This window comes from Electrophorus electricus, chromosome 12 (assembly GCF_041902795.1).
Source record: "Electrophorus electricus isolate QZ-2024a chromosome 12, ASM4190279v1, whole genome shotgun sequence".
NCBI classification, from domain to species: domain Eukaryota; kingdom Metazoa; phylum Chordata; class Actinopteri; order Gymnotiformes; family Gymnotidae; genus Electrophorus; species Electrophorus electricus.
The window spans coordinates 23,155,284-23,173,822 of record NC_137508.1 but is presented as its reverse complement, the minus strand read 5'-3'; the positions used below and the strand labels follow the sequence as shown (position 1 = coordinate 23,173,822).

Sequence of the window (18,539 nt, the reverse complement as noted above, 5' to 3'; positions counted from 1 at the left end):
ACCGACAAAAGTTTAGAAAACTCACCATCTAGGACAGGCTAACCTTATTCCAAATACATCTTTGCCTTGTTGGATTAAAGTATACACGGATTAAATATAAATGTAGAGCAGTTTAGAGCCGTATTTATGCAGCTCAACACACAGCAGCTCTTCGAGATTAGGGATCATGGCAAGTCATTTTCTACAACAGCCTCCCAGTCACAAACCCTTTTACAAACAAGCGATACGGCTCGGGCTGACCCACTTTATTCTGGGGGTTTCACAGAAGCGTTTGTGATTAAGGACTCGATGGAAGGGGACAACAGCGGGCATAGTTTTTGCATAGCCTTACACCAAACATTGTACGTGGTCGTAGAACTGGTCGTAATTTAAAATTACGCAGTGATTTGAATGATCTGAACTTTGTTCACTAGGCAGAGACCCCTGCTCCGGGCTTGGTACCGCTCACACTCCAGCTGATCGGCCTCGACTCCCGGTGCGGTCCGTCGGACTGTACGCGGTTAATCGTTTTTCTAGTTTTATGTACATCATCTGAAAGCATAAGTACAGGTCGTGCTCTCCGCAACGCGTACGTCGGGTTTTTGAATCAGGGATTATATATTATAAAGCTTTCTTGGAAAGCGACCTTCCGAGGAATTTCCCCACAACAAACAGGCCGCTACCCGATCCCCGGTGTTTCTTAGAGGAGCCTGCCACTTTTCAGTCAGCCATGGGGGATACAGGGAGTGAACGTAGCAAGCCGCCAAGTAACGTTATACCTCCGCGCTGTCCTTGTGGGTTCTGGGGGTAAGTCCGTTCATTTTGTGTTTGGCTGTTTTCTCAGCATGGTTTAAGTCGCAACATGTTATTCTAATTTACTTAGAAGGGCGAATGAAAAAAAACTTGGGGAAATAGCGGAAGCAAATTAGCTAGCGGTTAGCTACCTTGGCTAGCCACTAGCCGTGCGCGGCTAACTGTCAGTCGTCGCTCGTGCCCATTGTTGTTTGAGTAGGCCAGGATGGGGGTGGGGGAGTCTCCCTGTCTTTAACTAACCAAGTGCCCCCTTTTCTGTACTGTATGTTGCCGTAAATACAATATATCGAATAAACAGGATTTCGCGTTATGTTTGTAAAGGAAACCACGAGGTGATCGGATTCGGGTGACGGTGAATAGAGTCGACTCAGCGGGCTAACATCACCCCGAGGAAGCTAACTGTGCTTAGCTTGCGAGTTGACAGCTTCCCACCGAGCTAGCGAGTGAAACCCGCCGGCGAAACGCGTAGCTCGGCTCAGAACGAAGGAGTATTTGGACGGGGGACCTCATGAAGCGCACTGACAAAGTTTGTTTCTGATTGTTTGGGCACAGACAAGTCGTCGTGGACCAGAGAAGCTGTCAGTTAGCTACACAGGTGGAGTCGTTTGCGCAACGCTGTAAAGCCCATCTGATACGGGGGGGGAGGGCAGCTCAAGGGGTTAGGGACCGTCGCCTGCTGCCTGTTTATGTAGCGTTATATGCTCTATCATGTTATTTGGGTTTTGTCAAACTTTTTTATTTAGTTGTATAATTAGCATTTGTGTTTCAGTGAAGGTGTTTTATGTTACAGATTTCTGATAATGACAAAAACAAGACTTCTTAACCATGGCATTCCTTGACATTTATTCCTTCTGTTAGGGTCACCAGTTATTTGTTAGGGCCTTTGGGTTCAAATCTTTAATATGTCTGTTCATCTCAGAATCAGGATGCATGAAAACGTTTAATCTCATGACTTAGTGTGGGAATGGGATGGTGATCTGTCCTGAGGTTTGAAAATAACACCAGTATTTCAATGAAATGACAGCAGGGGCAGTCACCATTTTGAACTCAAAGGGGTTTGGTACAAGAAGCTTTGCAGAACAGTGACAGGGGCAGTGGCTCATACTACAACAACCAACCCTACTCACATCAACATTAATCATGTTTATGCAGTGATATTACTTCTGTTTTGTGCAACTTTGAACAAAATTACAGTTCTAATTGTCTGAGTCTACGTTTTTTAAAAAGCAATTTCATTATTTGGGGTCAAAAGATTTATGTTTTTATTTAACATATCAATAGAGCTTGATTACAAAATAGTACACTCATTAGCTATGATGACTCGGTTAAAGAAGCCGTTGTGCATTTACAAGGCTATTTTTGTATACATTGTCACTGAATTGTAAAACTGGTGATGATCAGAGTTTTACATGGTCTCATGTTTTCCCTTTTTGCATTGTTTTTTTTTTCATTGTATTGTGTGCATTTGTTAGTCTGCTGCACTGTTATTGATTATTGGGATAGTGTATGCCTTTGAGAAGTTAGGTGTTCATCACTGAGCCCAAATAGTCAGCAACTTGGAGCTATAGAAGAGTGAATAATGGATGCATCGCTGTCAGGCAAAATCTTAAGAAACCTTCTTGATGCCAGAAATGGCATGGTATGTTTTATACATATACACGTGTAAATGTTAATGTGGCAAAGTTTAGACCTGTTCGGTATTGTCAAACCTAAATTTCGTAGCTGTATTTGTTTTATTTTGTTTTATGGTGGGGTTTTTTTTTATGCATAGGTTGTAATGAGCATCTTAGTATCTATTTTACAATGTGATATTGGTATGTATGAGTTAGTTTGTTTATTCATTTATTTAAGCTTATTTAGTCTTGGATGATAATTGAAGCATTATGGTTGAGTTTAGCTAGCTAGCTAGCTGCTGCAAACGTCTGCTGGGTCCTTTGTATTAGTATCTTGTCCCCAAGAGTCTGGATAAATGGATAAACTGGATAAAAAAGTGCATTTTGTAGAAGAGACTTTATTCCACTTTTTTTTTCCCTTCTATTCGCACGGTGCAGTAAACTGTGATTATTATTTCAGGATAACAGCATTTCTTTAATCAACACTTTGCTAGATCCAATTTTAAATCACATCAGCAGAATAAAGAAGTAATCACAATTATTATTTTATTTTTTAGTGTTCTATTTGCTATTATCTGCTTTGTAAAAGCATTTCTTGTGGGCACCTTTTACAGTGAGAGAACAAAGGTTCATAAAACTTTTGAAGATTCTTCTAATAGTGCAGCTTTAGCTTATGGGCTTCAGATTGGTCCACAAAGCTTTTATGATGACGTTATGAATTATGAAAGTTATTCTGCTTTAATTTGGTGGCCCTGAAACCTGGTTCTATGATGTTTATAAATTATGAAAGGTTATGCCACTTAAGGGCGTGGAATCTCTAATGAAGCAGTTATTAAAGTTTACTCTGAATTATTTGTGTTTTCAGCAAGGCTTCTGACTTGGGGGGGTGGGGGGGGAGTTGTTTCACCACACTAAGAGTCCCTAATTCATCAAAGGAAATGCCACATAAACATATCTCAGATCTTGCACTGCACATAGTGGTGTTTCATCTTCAGATACCTAAGCACTACACAGATAAGGCTGTTCAGAAATGTTGCCAATAAATACAGTCAATAGTAGTAATAATAATAATAATTGTGGTGAATATTACTATACTAATGTTGGCTGTAATTATCTTAACAGTTCCTGTAGTTGATGACACAAGCTATTCATGATGTTTATGATTTATGTATGTTATTAATGTTTCATAAAGTCCTTAAGTAAATAAAGATTTTACCTAATTAATGTTTAATGTAGCCTTTGAAAACAATGCAATTGCATTATTGTTGTTGTTGTTGTTGTTGTTATAATACCATTTAGATATGGACCAGTCAGTGTTTTGTGGGCTGATAGAGATTGCTGATTGTCTTTTAGCATGGCTGATGCTTGATTTCTATAAAGGTCGGGGCTAGTGTTTGAAGTGGCTAACAATCTTCCAGTTGCTACAGTATCACTGATTACGTTCCTTCATTTACTACTAACTGGATTGCTCCATGCATAGGAAACTTGGTAATGCAGGATCTTGAAAGCCTTTTGTAATGTTTCATGCATTGTCTCTCAAGATAACATTGACTTTGATTTTTGGAATCATCTACATTTGGAACATGTCAAATTATGTGGATCAATCCACTGAGATAGTTAGTATTAAAGGAGCAGTGAGTCATTTTATTCAATGATTCTTCTTCACATTATCAAAGCCATTATACTGATACCTAGTGGCCTGGATGTGTCAGAGATTCTGTACTAAATCTATATTAAACATGGCCACGTCCATGTGGGGGACCCGCCCATTGGAGCATAAACTGGTTTGTTTGAGGACTACAAAGCAATATGATTCTTCATCTCAAATGAGCAGCACCTTTTATAGTTTCCTACATAATGATGCTAAAAACGGCTGATGTGTGACTGATGTTGGAACTCCATATATTGCTTGAAAAGCTCAATGAGGTAGCTAACGTTATTTTTCACAAGTGGTCTATATGAGTGTAAACTGCTTGATACAGCTTGGGAATGGAAACATCTGAAAAGTGTTTCATCTTTGGAATGGCATGGCACAGTTTCAGACATAGTGGTAGAATCCCACAACCTTGAGAGCTAAAAACTGCTGCTTATCTAGCGCTTTAAGTTCCATCAATTTGCATGCGATTCTTTTAGTGTTCTGAGAGTTGCTGCTGTACTTGTGGTATCCGTCACACATGCTCAGAACAGTCTTATTTTTGTGGCATTAGCCGTCTTTGCTAGTTATCTTCTGACACTGTACACGTAACTGAAGTGTTATGTCAGGTTAATGGTGTCAAAAGCCTTTGCTTGCCTCACAAAGCACATTACTTTAACAGATTTTTGAGTCTTTAGTCAGAAATGGTCAAACAGTGTCAGACAGAGGACAGGTTTTGTTTCAGCACATGCAGTGAAATCTGGCTCACTGATTAGCTCTCAGCATCAGCCACGTTAAATAAATACTAGCCGATTCTGACCCTTCCATCTCTAATAGCTTTGTTACAGGCTCCATAGAAACTCTTTAAGATGCTTAGAAACCTGAGTGCAGTAACAAACAATAGACCTATATACAATTTCAAACATTACAACTTGAAAAGGCTGCATATTTAGCAAAATGTTATGTCAAATGGTAAATTATTTCATTAAACCGTAACACTAACAACAGGAAATTCTCTATGAATCAGTTCAGTTAGCTTTTAGCTAGTGACTGGAAGTCTCCTGTCCATGCTATAATCCTGTTCCGGTTTTTAGCAACAGTGAATAATTTATAGCTCATCATGGATTTGGTTTTCCATAATCAGTAAAGTTAATTGTTGCTTATTACAAGAACTGCTGTGTGATTTTTCTTGTTTATCCTCGTCACAGATGGAATGATGTTTGAGAAGCATTTTAGCAATAGCTTATAGCACGTATAGTTTGGAACACTGGCGGCCACAGCTGGTTGCCATGGCAGCACTGATAGTACTTAGTTAGGGCAATGCTGGCCCACGCTGCTCTAGACTCTGCTACGTAACTATAGGAATTGTATGCAAGACCAAATCATTGTCCATGTAGGGTAAAGGCAGTGAATGCCTGCAAGCAATTGGAAATATTAATTGAAATTAATAACTCGGCAACAACACAGATGCAGGCTTTTACATGGTGATTCAAGTTCACTGATGAGCCAAACTATTTTTGAGATCAGCTCTACAGGGTAGGAAAAATTAATAACAGTCGTTTTCTCCTCCATCATACCTGTAAACAATCATCTAATAGAAAATAAATAAACAAACCCTCCTGTTGGACACATTGCATCCCTGTCCATTTGTGTAAACTCTTCTCAGCTTACTTTAGTGTTGCCAGAATATTTGTATTTGACTATGCAAATGAAATGTTTAAGCAAATTGCATCTTTTGTACATCACATCTGAGGTGAGCAACCACACAAAACATACTTCAAGAGAGGGATCACCAGATTCATGATTCTTTTTCTTTTCATATTGTCATGAATAAAGACAAGGACATGATCGAGCAGCATGTAGCCGTGTTGTTTCTAAGTCAGTATGCACCATGGCAGGTCATGTCCATAACGACACAATAATATGAATACTGTGCAATGCAGAGTTCTGTGTGTGTGTGTAGATTCCCCTTTCAGAAAACAGCAAGTAAAAATTCATTTTTCAGTTCCCAGGATTAAAGTTGCAAAGTTGAAGATCATATATTAATCTGGTTGGAAAGTCTTTGAGGAGAATGGAACACTCTTGGTTTATAAAAATGACAGCATGGTACATCTCGTTGCACTTTTCTGAGCGTATCCCGTGTAATGTATCGCACGCGACATATCAAAGAAACCGACTGAAACGTAATGGATGTGAGGCATCACTACAAGGCAAACAACCACTACAAGATTTACGAAGGTTAAAGCTCACGTTAGCGGTCCCTTAACTAACATTATTCACAGCATTAGGGTGCATCACCAAACCATGAACAATTACAGTTATGTATTTTCTAAATTCAAGAGACACCAAATGTTTTCTCTTCTTCTCTTGAAGCCACAGTTATCTACAGTTTTCTCATCATAACAACAGAACATGTTAATAGCATTTGATAACAGTACTTAAAGCTTATTAATTATGATGTTCATAGTCTGTTATTGTTACCTAATGCTGTAATTTGGTAATGTTACCTAATGCTGTAAGATACATTTTTAGGTCAAATGGATTGTCTTTATTTGGTCACATATAAACATGTACACATGTGCACAATTAAATGTTTGTCATTGCATAACCTAGCTACTTTTGTGATCTGGGGTTGGAGCACAGGATCAGCCATTGTACCACACTCCTTAATTTCCCTGATCAAGGGCCCAACAGTGGCTGCGGGGCAGAACCGAGATTTGAACTCACAACCCTCCAATTGATAGCCCAAAGTCCTACCATAGGCTACTCCCCTTTTTATTTGTTTTTTTGTTTTGTTTTGTTTTTATTTTTTTGGTAACTTTGCTGTACATTACATTTACATTTACTAATGGTAACATAATGGCCTATTAATGCTGAAGCTTAGTCTGTTATTGTTACCTAATGCTGTACGTTTTTAACAAATGGTGAAAAGAAGAACATATACTAGTATTTTTAAAATGTGTGATTAATGTTTTACTGATGCTTTGCATCTATTCCAACGTGTTTGCAGAAAACTTCAGAAAAGCTGAATGTATTCAAAAACATCAACTGTCATGATATTTTTCCCCAGATTAAAACTGTGGTGTCAGTTTGAAATGGCCCTCATTTTAACATGACATGCTGGTGTAGGCTTTAATGTATTGACTGATATGACTGATGTGACTGATATGAATAACATATTTTCATACTTCTTTCATAGCGTTGGCACTTCAGATGTACTTTAACATAGGCAGTTTGGCTGTTTGAACCTGAGTTCTCAGGTGGGAGTGCTGACATTGGAGCATCAGTAACTGTGAGTAAAATGGCGGTTTTCAGGAATTTGAAGTCTGTACACCTTTTGGTCCTCCAGCACCACATTAGGCTAATGTAGGCGTTTCTCCTGAAGACTTAAAAAAGATATATGACTTTAAAAAACCCTGTACTTGGTCCTCTGTACTAGGTTGTTTTTAGTTTGAGTTCTGTTACCCCCACCGCCTTTGCTAATTTTGCCCACAGCCAGTGCAGTTGGGTATGTACAGCACAGCCTTGACTGTGGCTCTTGGCTTCCCTCATAAGATTTAATTGCAGCTGACATTTAACAGGAGATGACAAATTAATCCTGTTCCTGTCTGCATACCCCCCCTCCCCTCCCCTCCCTTGATTGGCTTGGAGTGACGTGTGAAAGACGAGTGTAGAGCGCCGAGCACTGAGGGAGCGTGTACATGCACGCTACGTCCCCCAGAACACGCTTACTGCCTCATACATCACCCTGCGTGTGGAATCCCTTCGAAAGCAATGCGTCTGTTAAGTTTGCAGTTTTCCAAATGAAGGGAACAGCTTCAGATAAGAGTTGGGAGTACACACTGTGCTTAGCTGTAGATTTTGTGGTTTTGTCTGTTCATGTTATATGGCAGATTTTAGAAGTGCCAATTATGTGTTCTTGTGCTGATGAAAGATGTGTTTTTCTTTGCATTTTTGGTTAGTTTTTTTTCAGGAGGGGGGGTAATTTTTTTTAAATACTTTCTAAAACCTTAGACTTTTTTTTCTCAGATTATGAGTAATGCGACGAGCTTGAAACTTTTGTAAAGAAACAACGTAAAGTAAGTTGTAAGGTTTCTGGCTATGTCTATAGGAACAGTCCAAAGCAAGGCAGGACAGCGCGCGCACACACACACACACACACACACACACACACACACACACACGTACGTCTGACTGTTCTCTTTTTAATATGCATCATTTCTAGACAGAAAGGCCTAGTCTCTCCCTGCACTGTCATCCGTCGCCTTGATTGGGTGGTGATTATGATTACTGTTGATGAGAACAAACTGTTGATGTTGTTTTGGGCTGTTTATCTGTCTGTCTCTGAGTGACTTAAAATGCAATGTAGGCCGAGGGAGGGAGGGAAAAACAAAGAATAAGAGTTCTTGAGACATTTATTATTCCACCATGCAGCGTGGTGCTAGTGTACTGGTACCAGTTACTAGCCTTGGGTCGGTGATGGCTTCTATGATTTATTGCAGTCATTTAAATGCGGGTCGATATCCTCCAAATTACAGTGGATTATTTCGTGTTGTGGAGTGTTTTTTTTCTTTAAAAACACAAGCACTTTAGTACCCTTATTGCTTGAAAACATCAGCATATACTTGGAACATGGTTCATTTCTTCACTTTTTGTGCTTCCATCTACGATTGTCGCGTTTAAACAGCTACATAAACAGGATGTCAATGACTGATATGATTTTGAACAAGACTTCGAAGTAATATATTTAGCAGATTTATATGTTTGCAAAGGAGTGCTGAGGGCACCTATGCAGAAGCTGCATGCCTTGCAGTATTTTAACATTAAAATTCACATATATAAAAAGTGCGATTGCATAAGGGTTATTGTCCTGTGCAGGTGAGTTTAAAGCTGTTCACACCGAGAAAAGCCAAGCGTGAATGCACTCGTAGCCTAGCCATTAGCATGACAACGGAGGAACAGGACGGAGACTCTCTGCGTTCCGCATGGATCCTTCGTAATTCTGTTGCTTCTTTCTCATCTCACATTGACGCTTTACCTTACAGAAAGATTTTGTTGTATATATCGTTAGGAAGCCATGATTAGGTTAGGACACATTTAAGGTGTTTAGATACCTTAAACAGCTAATCCTGTTTTATGCTCATAAACCTTCAACAGTATGAGATCATAACTGTGATAATTATTTTCTAAAAGTATGTATGGATCCAGTTCGGTGTTGTATGTTTTGTTGAGTGGAAGTAAAATGTTGGTCAGATTAAAATGGAAAAGCTGTACGGGTTATGTAACTGGGTGTATTGTAATTGATTTCATAGCTGTAATCATAATGGTAATTCTTCAGACAATAACATGCAGGAAAATGCTATCGTTCCATCTTACAAGTTACTTTGGTAAGACAAACAGACCTGATAAACAGGAGTTCTTTCCATTAGATACAAGCACATCAGAATGTAATGTTTTGGGCCCGAGTCTGAGAGTCCACATGATACACCGTCTATGGTGCTGTTGCAGTCTCTGTTTATTTAGTCTTTGGGCGAAAATCAATGCAGGCAGATCTGATTGGATAGTTTGCTGTGTGTAATACAGTGTAGTCAGTGGTCTCTCATTTACCCATGTGTTTTCTTGTTCTTCTATCTCCCAGGTCAAGCAAAACCATGAACCTCTGCTCCAAATGTTTTGCAGGTAAAAGTGTCTTTGTGTGTGCATGCATGACAGAGAACGTGATCTCACTCTGACATTGCCCAGAGCATTTTACGGGGCAAGCATAAAATGTTTCTTGACTGGCTTTTCCATGTTTACATATGACAATACGTGTGTGTGTGTGCGTGAGTGAGAGAGAGAGCTAGGGCTGGCAGGTATATCGGTATTAAAGTGAATATTGGTACGACGTAGTGCCATTATATTTGCCACTCCGTGGATACTGTGATAAGCCCAAAATCAGCAAATCAGAAATGGCCCTGTCCATGAGACAAAATAAACACAAACATGAACAGCTGCAACTGGCAAATGCACAGAAAGCCCCTCATTGCCATTTATTAGAAACAAAACAAAAATGCACACAGTTTTAAGCCTTACCTTTAACTGTTTCCAACAACTGCATAGGCAGATAATTACTCTGCTTCCTTTTAAACCCTCTTCTGGAAAAACACACACAGTTCACACTGCCCACACCAGTGGGAAAATTAGCACACTTGGAGCTTAGCTACCTTTGCTAAACCAAGCTGAAGCTGAGTGAGGAGAGAAATGCACATGGAACCAAGGCTGCAACAGAGGTCTGCTGACAATTGGTTCCAAGCAGGAAGGGTCCTTGGACGTTTGAAATGGGTGTAGATTCAATGTTTCCACCATAGCCAGCAAAATACTGTATGCATGTTATGTCAACACCGTATTGTCCCAGCTAAAGGTAGAAACACCAGCAGTCTCTTTCACTTCTTGAAAACAATTTGGCACTGAATGTAGACTTACAGGCTCCATGCCACTACCCTTGAGTGCAGCCAACGAAATAACAGAATCATGAAATGGCATCGCCCTCAAGCACAACCTGTGAGATTGTAGCGTGGCAAAGCAGCAATGGAATTCGAATGTTTGGCACATCTCTGCTTCCTACGCAAGTGCTGCCACATATTCAGTAAATTACTGTGAAGAAACCCATGTTGTTTGGAATGTATGTCCAGCAGCAAAGTATGACTGTTGTAGGAAATTTGTTTGCAATACATCATGTTGCAGAACAAAGCAGGTCCATTAGCAGCAGCCTCATGCGCCTCCATGTTGCCAGTGTAAGCTACATTTGTTAATGAGGCATTTTACCTCCTCAGTGCTCCACGTTTGCTCTCTGCTGCTTTTCACTATTACCGCTCTTCACTCACATGGGGTTTAGAGTCGCATCTTGTGATGTCACGTCCTGCGTTTGGTCCGTTTGGTGCCTTTGGTCCATACTGTCGTCATACTTCAAACAATTCACATGGGAGTTTGTTTGGAAGCGGACTGAAGTGAACTCTCGGGGTTGTTGTCTATGCCTGCTTATTTGGTGTGCACTAGAATTTAAAAGGCAGTGTTCTTATTTTGTGTAATGAACTGCAGTGACAGAGCAATCACACCAGAGTTGGATTTAAGGAGCGTCACCAGATCATTGGCACATGATTTTTATCTGGATGGTGGAAAAATACTATGATATAAATTGTAGTTCATATATATGAAAGAGAGAGAGAGAGCGAGCGAGAGAGAGAGAGAGCGAGCGAGAGAGAGAGAGAGAGAGAGAGAGAGAGAGAGAGAATTACATCGTACTCTTTCATTCCTCTCATTACCTATCCCCTCCAGTCTCACTGTTATCTCTCCTGTATCAGACATCCAGAAAAAACAACCCGACGAGGAGTGTGCATCAGGGCCCACCCCCAGCTCCAGCAATAGCCAATCAGCAGTCTTCTGTAATGAGACGAACAGCAGCAGTAGCCAAACCACATCGTCCGCGCCGGTCAACTCCGAGGGTCCTTCGACAGACGCCACGCCTCTCTCTGCACAGGAAGGTAACTGCAGTTTTAGGAAGTATGTTTGTGGTTCCGAAGCATAGAATCATCCAGCTGCTGCACAAAGAGACAAGGTACCTGGGCGGACAAGTACCTGACCCAGATTCCATTTTACTGGCCTCCTCTGCTCATTGGTGTTTTCAAATGACCATCTAAATGCCTAATCTCAAAAATACCACAAAAATAATATTAATGTTGCAGAGTTACTCACTCAGGATGTTTAAAACATAGGCAGGTTCATATCAAAGGTAGTTCAACATAAATCCAGTAAGTGGCAATGTTGTACTAATAATATGCAGTGGTACAATAATATACACTCACACAAGAGAATTGAAATGTTCTGTGCAGTGCTAGATATTGTGTGGGATGTGTAGCTTATAGGGTGATATGCCCAATCAGATAAGACTCCCTGTGGTATTTCAGCATCCAGGGCAGACGCTGGGTTGGGTGTTTGACTCCAGCATCCAGGGCAGACGCTGGGTGGGGTGTTGGGCTCCAGGATCCAGGGCAGACGCTGGCTGGGGTGTTGGGCTCCAGGATCCAGGGCAGACGCTGGCTGGGGTGTTGGGCTCCAGCATCCAGGGCAGACGCTGGGTGGGGTGTTGGGCTCCAGCATCCAGGGCAGACGCTGGCTGGGGTGTTGGACTCCAGCATCCAGGGCAGACGCTGGCTGGGGTGTTGGGCTCCAGCATCCAGGGCAGACGCTGGGTGGGGTGTTGGACTCCAGCATCCAGGGCAGACGCTGGGTGGGGTGTTGGGCTCCAGCATCCAGGGCAGACGCTGGGTGGGGTGTTGGGCTCCAGCATCCAGGGCAGACGCTGGGTGGGGTGTTGGGCTCCAGCATCCAGGGCAGACGCTGGGTGGGGTGTTGGGCTCCAGCATCCAGGGCAGACGCTGGGTGGGGTGTTGGGCTCCAGCATCCAGGGCAGACGCTGGGTGGGGTGTTGGGCTCCAGCATCCAGGGCAGACGCTGGGTGGGGTGTTGGGCTCCAGCATCCAGGGCAGACGCTGGCTGGGGTGTTGGGCTCCAGCATCCAGGGCAGACGCTGGCTGGGGTGTTGGGCTCCAGCATCCAGGGCAGACGCTGGGTGGGGTGTTGGGCTCCAGCATCCAGGGCAGACGCTGGGTGGGGTGTTGGGCTCCAGCATCCAGGGCAGACGCTGGCTGGGGTGTTGGGCTCCAGCATCCAGGGCAGACGCTGGCTGGGGTGTTGGGCTCCAGCATCCAGGGCAGACGCTGGCTGGGGTGTTGGGCTCCAGCATCCAGGGCAGACGCTGGCTGGGGTGTTGGGCTCCAGCATCCAGGGCAGACGCTGGGTGGGGTGTTGGGCTCTGATGATGAGAAGGCCCAGCATGAATGAATGATGCATTAACCTAAACCAGCTCCAATTTACTCATACAGCACGTGTTACTTACTGTATGTTATGTAAATATTTTAATATGTTAATAAACTGTTACTTTTGAAAATGTGTGTTTACTTAAAAATAAAGCAATAAAAACACAAGTTTGTACTTGTTTGTAATGTTTAATTGGGCAGTGGAGAGATCAGTAAGGCTCTACAATAATTTTTAATTAAATTAACGTAGGGAAACTAGATTTCAAACACAAATAACAGTATAATAGTAGCATATAACCTTGATCTAAAATAGTATTTTGTTTTTTGACTAGCCTAATAAATGCATTGCTTTGGAAAGAACCAAGATCAGAATTATTCTAGGTGCCATCCTAACACACACAAACACACTCCAGCATGTTCTTTTACAGGTTAAACTCTGCTGGTACTCATTACCACAGACACTTGAGAACTCTAGCAATGTTCTTTTCTGGTTTTTCTCTGCACGCTATCCCTCCTCTATCTTTTCTCTCTCTCTCTCTCTCTCTCTCTCTCTCTCTCTCTCTCTCTCTCTCTCTCTCTCTCTCTCTCTTCCTTTCCTTCAGAAGCCTCAAGTACAGACACACCTCGTCGCACACTGTCCACTCCCACAAAACGGCCGTGTGCTTCAGGTAGGCAGCGCCTCTCTCTGCACAAACATTCCTTTTTCTTTGTTTCATCACTTAGGACGCCTGACCTGGCGTTGGCGTTGAAGGCTAAACATTTTAAACAGATTTCCACCATTTTGTGGCATGGCGTTAGTGACGTATGCTTTAGGATTTACGCTTAGTGCACACCCAGTAAACTTTGTTTACCATTTCCCTTTTTGCTGCAAATAGTGCAGTTGTACTGTCCATGTTGCTAAGGTCACATTGGGTGCTTGTGTGTATGTCCGTGTGCATTTACGCATGCGTGCGCGTGCTTGTGTTTGTGTGCGCATGTGCGTGTGTATCTCTGCCTGGCCAGCCTCAGGTTCGGAGAGCGAGGCGTCCCCCGAGAAGCGGGCGCGCGTCGGCGAGCCGTCTGAGGACTCTCCACGAGGGTCCAAGCAGAAGAACCGCCGGCGCTGCCATCGCTGCCAAGCCAAGCTGGAGCTGGTCCAGCAGGAGCTGGGCTCGTGTCGCTGTGGTGAGTGGTCCCCATCTCCTCACTCCAACCTCGCTCACCCTCTCTGCCTCCCACACGCAGCAGCAGCTCGGCTGGAGACCACCGCTCAGCTCGCAGCACAGAGCACGCTGGGTGAAAATATTAAGCACGGTTCATTTGGGTGTTTTAGTTTGCGTTTCAGCAGAGGATGATAATGAAGTATAATAATGAAGTAAGTAGAGCAGTTAAATAAAATTGCACACTTCACATGTTTTAGTAGGTGACATTGACATTGTCCCAGCTATTTTAATAGTGAATTCCTCTGTTCAGCTAAAACACTCAGCTCGGCGCTAAGTGGAGATTATCTCTCCATGCTGTTCCTATATAATGATCCCTATTGTTAGTCACTCCTCCTCAACTGCCTCTTTCATCTTCATGAAAGTGTTCGCTTGCGTGTGCGCGTGCGCCTCTGTGCGTGTGCGCGCGCGCCTATGTGTGTGTGCGTGCGCCTCTGTGCGTGTCTGTGTATACGTGTGTGTGTGTGTGTGTGTGTGTGTGTGTGTGTGATGTATGAACAAGCCTCTTTGTAGTATGTTCTGCAGCAGACCCAGCTGTAGTTCCGTGCAGCTCCTAATTGTGATGCTTTAATTGAGACATACTGAGCTTTTAATCATCACTCCCTCTCGTTAAAACACCATGTGTATTAATGAATACATTAAACTCCTTAACAAGTCTGTCTGTGTAACCAGCCTCTGTGAGCTAAATGGATACTTCACTCTTGTGCACAACAGCTCTTGTTCTCAGCACTTGGCACAGTGCTGTTCTCCCGTGGATTTTACTCAGTTGGATTTATTTGCAGCCAAGCAGAAATAGGGGGACAATTTCAGGAGTCACAGCACCACCACCACAGCTCCATAAGATACCCCACATATCCTAAGATACCCCTCGCAGGACGGCTCTCCTTCCCATTTCTCTCTGTGCTGCTTAACGCCGCTAGTTGAGCACTGCTGGGCGTCTCCTCCATGCATACAGCTGTCTGGTGAGGAGAAATAGGTAGTTTTAAATGGAGTCGTATAACCACGCAGGTGGAACAGAATAACAGTACACTTTTTCTGTGAGATCAGACCTATTGTTCAGTGCTGTTGCCAGTTCAGTTGTTTCCTTGTAAAATGGAAGGTGACAGAATCAGTGGTGGTAATCTCTCTCTCTCTCTCTCTCTCTCTCTCTCTCTCTCTCTCTCTCTCTCTCTCTCTCTGTATGTGTCAGGTTATGTGTTCTGCATGTTACACCGACTGCCCGAGCAACACGACTGCTTGTTTGACCACCTGGGCCGCGGGCGAGAGGAGGCTGTGCTGAAGATGGTCAAACTAGACCGCAAGGTGGGACGCTCCTGCCAGCGCATCGGAGAGGAGTGCTCCTGAACGAACACTCACACACACACACACACGCACGCTCTCTCTCTCTCTCTCTCTCTCTCTCTCTCACAGACACACACACACACACACACATATACAGAGAGAGTCCCTCCAAATTTGACCTTCTCTCCTCTCTGAAGCCAGTGGTGGCCCTCAGAGCCTCTGCACTGCTGAGTGTATGCTGAACAGTACACCCCTCACCCTTCTCTCTTAGCACTGTTTAAAACCTGTCTCCTTTTACGCACGTACACACACAGGCACACACACACACACACACACACACACACACACACACACACACACACACACACACACACACACACACACACACATTCTAATGGTTCTGATGCCCCTCACAGCTGTCTTATGCCCATTCTGATGGATCTTGTTGGAACCCCTGAAATCCGCTCCCAACAAATACCACCTCCCAACCCAAAAATAAAAGAAAAAGGAAAAAAAAATAAAGGAGATGGCCCTTTTTGGTGCTCTGTCGTTGTCTATGATCTCTGACCTCTCGGTTACCCCAGCTTCTGCGTCAGGTGTATCAGCCTTCCATTTCTGATATGCCTCGGTGTGGGTTTTCAGGTGGTAGGACATGAGATCATTCCAAACACAAAACGTTCCACCTTGAGGTGGCTTGCAGGCCCAAGAGCCGTGCTGGGCTGGATGTGTCTGGTTGATGCTGCTCAGTGGTTTGGAGAACTGTTCCCCCCCACCCCACCCCCCAGACACTGTGGAGGACTCCAGGGGAACACATCCGTCGAGCGGGCTGTCTGGGACTTCTTGATCCAGCTTCTCAAGTCTCCTCCTGTACTGCAGACAGTCACCCTCTGCTTCCTTCCTGGTCCGTTTGATGTAGAGATGGAATTTGAGACCTGGACCACACAACGCAGACAAGAGGTTGCTTTGCTGGGCTGGGCTCAGGACGAGCACCCGGATGTTCTCTACACACTGGCCGTGCTTGAACATAAAGGATGCACCTCTCATTACAGACAGAGCTGAGCCTCTCTTCTTCTCATGCGCACACACACACACACACACACACACACACACACACACACAACACGTATACATACACACACACACACACACAACACGTATACACACACACACACACACACAAGCTGTTTTGATTGCTTTCATGTATGACGTCGGGTCCGTGTGTGTGCAGCACAAGGACAGAAGCTAAATCAAACGGTACCCATTGGACTGGGTTCATTTGGGATCGGCTCATCAGGGCCCCAGGTATTCATGGGAACTGTAGTTCAGGTCTGAATAAGTACACTCTGTATACTCTCTCGACAGATCCCAGTGATGTATTTAGTAATGCTCTGCCTCCCGGAAACTGCAATTCTCAGTTTTTCCCATTGTTTCTGTTTTCTCTCTCTCTCTTCCTCTCCCCCTCTCTATCTCTGGCTACATTCTCAACTAGATTCTTTGTTTTCTCCCTGTCTCTCTCTCTCTCTGACCTGCTCTTGTTGTCTCCCTCCCTTTCTCATACTTATCTTTTTTGTCTGCAGAAGGAGTTTGAGGGAGGGTAGACTTTGGGGCTGTGGGGAGGGTCTGGGGGGCAGAAGCTCGGAGGTGGAGCTTCCAAATTACCATCCCTTTATTTTATTTTTTTTTTACTTTTTTTTTTTTTTAAGCTGTTTTTCTGTTAAATTGTTGACACGAAACAGAGCTGGAAGAAAAGAAGTGAATATCCTGAATATCTTAAAGAAATCCTTATTTAACCTTCTTTATGTTTCTGATTAACTCACACTAGCATAGAGCTGCATTTCTTTTCCCATTTAGGTTAACATTGTTAAAAATATGAAAATCGATATGGATAAGAGAATAATTCTGTAGCCTTTCTTTGGATTTATTTGTTTTTCTCCTTTTCCTCTTTTTTGCTGAAAAAAAGAATAAACTGGATTAGTGAAGTGTTGTAGATTGTTTCTGGTGCTTTTAAACCTTCAGAGTGAAAGGTGTGCGTGTGCGTGCGTGCGTGCAATCATGTAATCCTTTTCTCCTTAACAAGTGGTTGAAATTAGATTGTTGGGAAAACCCCTCTCAAACTATTTCTTTTTAAATATGATTCATGAGGAAATGAGACTTGTTCCAGGCATTTATCTCACACCCATCCATCCATTTATTTATTTGTTTGTTTGTTCTCTTTCTTGTCTCTTCTCAGAGTCTGTGTCCAGGAAATCAGATTGAGCTTGCTCCTTTTATTCAGGCTTTGTTCATGTAACTGCCTTAAACCTGCTGAAATCCATTTCACAGTGGCCACTTACACCAGACTCAACCATCAAAGGCCTTGAAGCACACGCCTTTTATCCAGAATTCACACCTCCCACCGAAGACGCACGCATGCTTTACCGTTAACCCTGCCCTTCCCTGCAAGCATGCCATATTAACATGCAGGGAGCATTGCTTCCTGATAGGGTCATTTCCTAATTGGTTAATACGACAGGACCATGTAGAACATTGTAGCTGCAGATTCCAGAGCCCAGGAGAGTCAGAGACATGTCTTTAAAGGCTGTTTAATCGCATTGTTCTTAAAATAAGTCACAGTAGTTTTTGCCTATATCCATATTCTGGCATTGCTTATGCCAAAATGCGAATATAATATAAAACCTGTTCAAAAATAATCACGAAATAAAACATTCGTATTGACTCCTTCAGCTGTGACTTGTTTTAGATTCTTTTCTTCCACAAGCAAATGTGGTAGTATAAAGTTTTCAGATCAAATATACTGAAGATCAGCAGAAATGGTATATGAATAAATAAAATGCCAAAGGAATGAGGAGTTTCTGTAAATGTCTTCAGACCCACGCGGATTTAAAGCTGTATCAGTATGAATGGAATGTGATCTTTTTCCAAACACCACAGTCAGTTCAGATTTATTTATGTTCATCTGTTGTTCATTGTTTAAACATTCCTCTAGCAGAGCTCCCAGAAAATTGTCTTTCTCAGTAAGGCAAATGTGAACCTGGGCTCTCAAAAACATATACCGTAGGTGCCTCTGTGTGTCATTTCTGAAACTGTAATGTGCATTCGCTCATATTACTGTAAGTTACTAAGGAAAAATTTGAGATAAGTACCATTACCCAAAGAAGAGATAGCT

The 18,539-nt window shown here is 42.9% G+C and overlaps 1 protein-coding gene across 2 annotated transcripts; it reads left to right on the top strand.

Annotated features, from left to right (window-relative positions):
* The first annotated feature begins 456 nt into the window (after positions 1–456).
* zfand3 (zinc finger, AN1-type domain 3) lies at positions 457–17,357 on the top strand. 2 transcript variants are annotated; one of them, XM_027007090.3, is made up of 7 exons: positions 457–786; positions 7,238–7,330; positions 9,677–9,717; positions 11,379–11,558; positions 13,496–13,561; positions 13,896–14,057; positions 15,282–17,357. In XM_027007090.3, the coding sequence occupies exons 3-7, from the start codon at positions 9,690–9,692 to the stop codon at positions 15,434–15,436; spliced, it is 591 nt and encodes a 196-aa protein (XP_026862891.3). In that variant the 5' UTR covers positions 457–786; positions 7,238–7,330; positions 9,677–9,689; the 3' UTR covers positions 15,437–17,357. The 2 variants fall into 2 exon arrangements, with proteins under 2 accessions (XP_026862891.3, XP_026862890.1); XM_027007089.3 differs by lacking the exon at positions 7,238–7,330.
* The last annotated feature ends 1,182 nt before the right edge of the window (positions 17,358–18,539 follow it).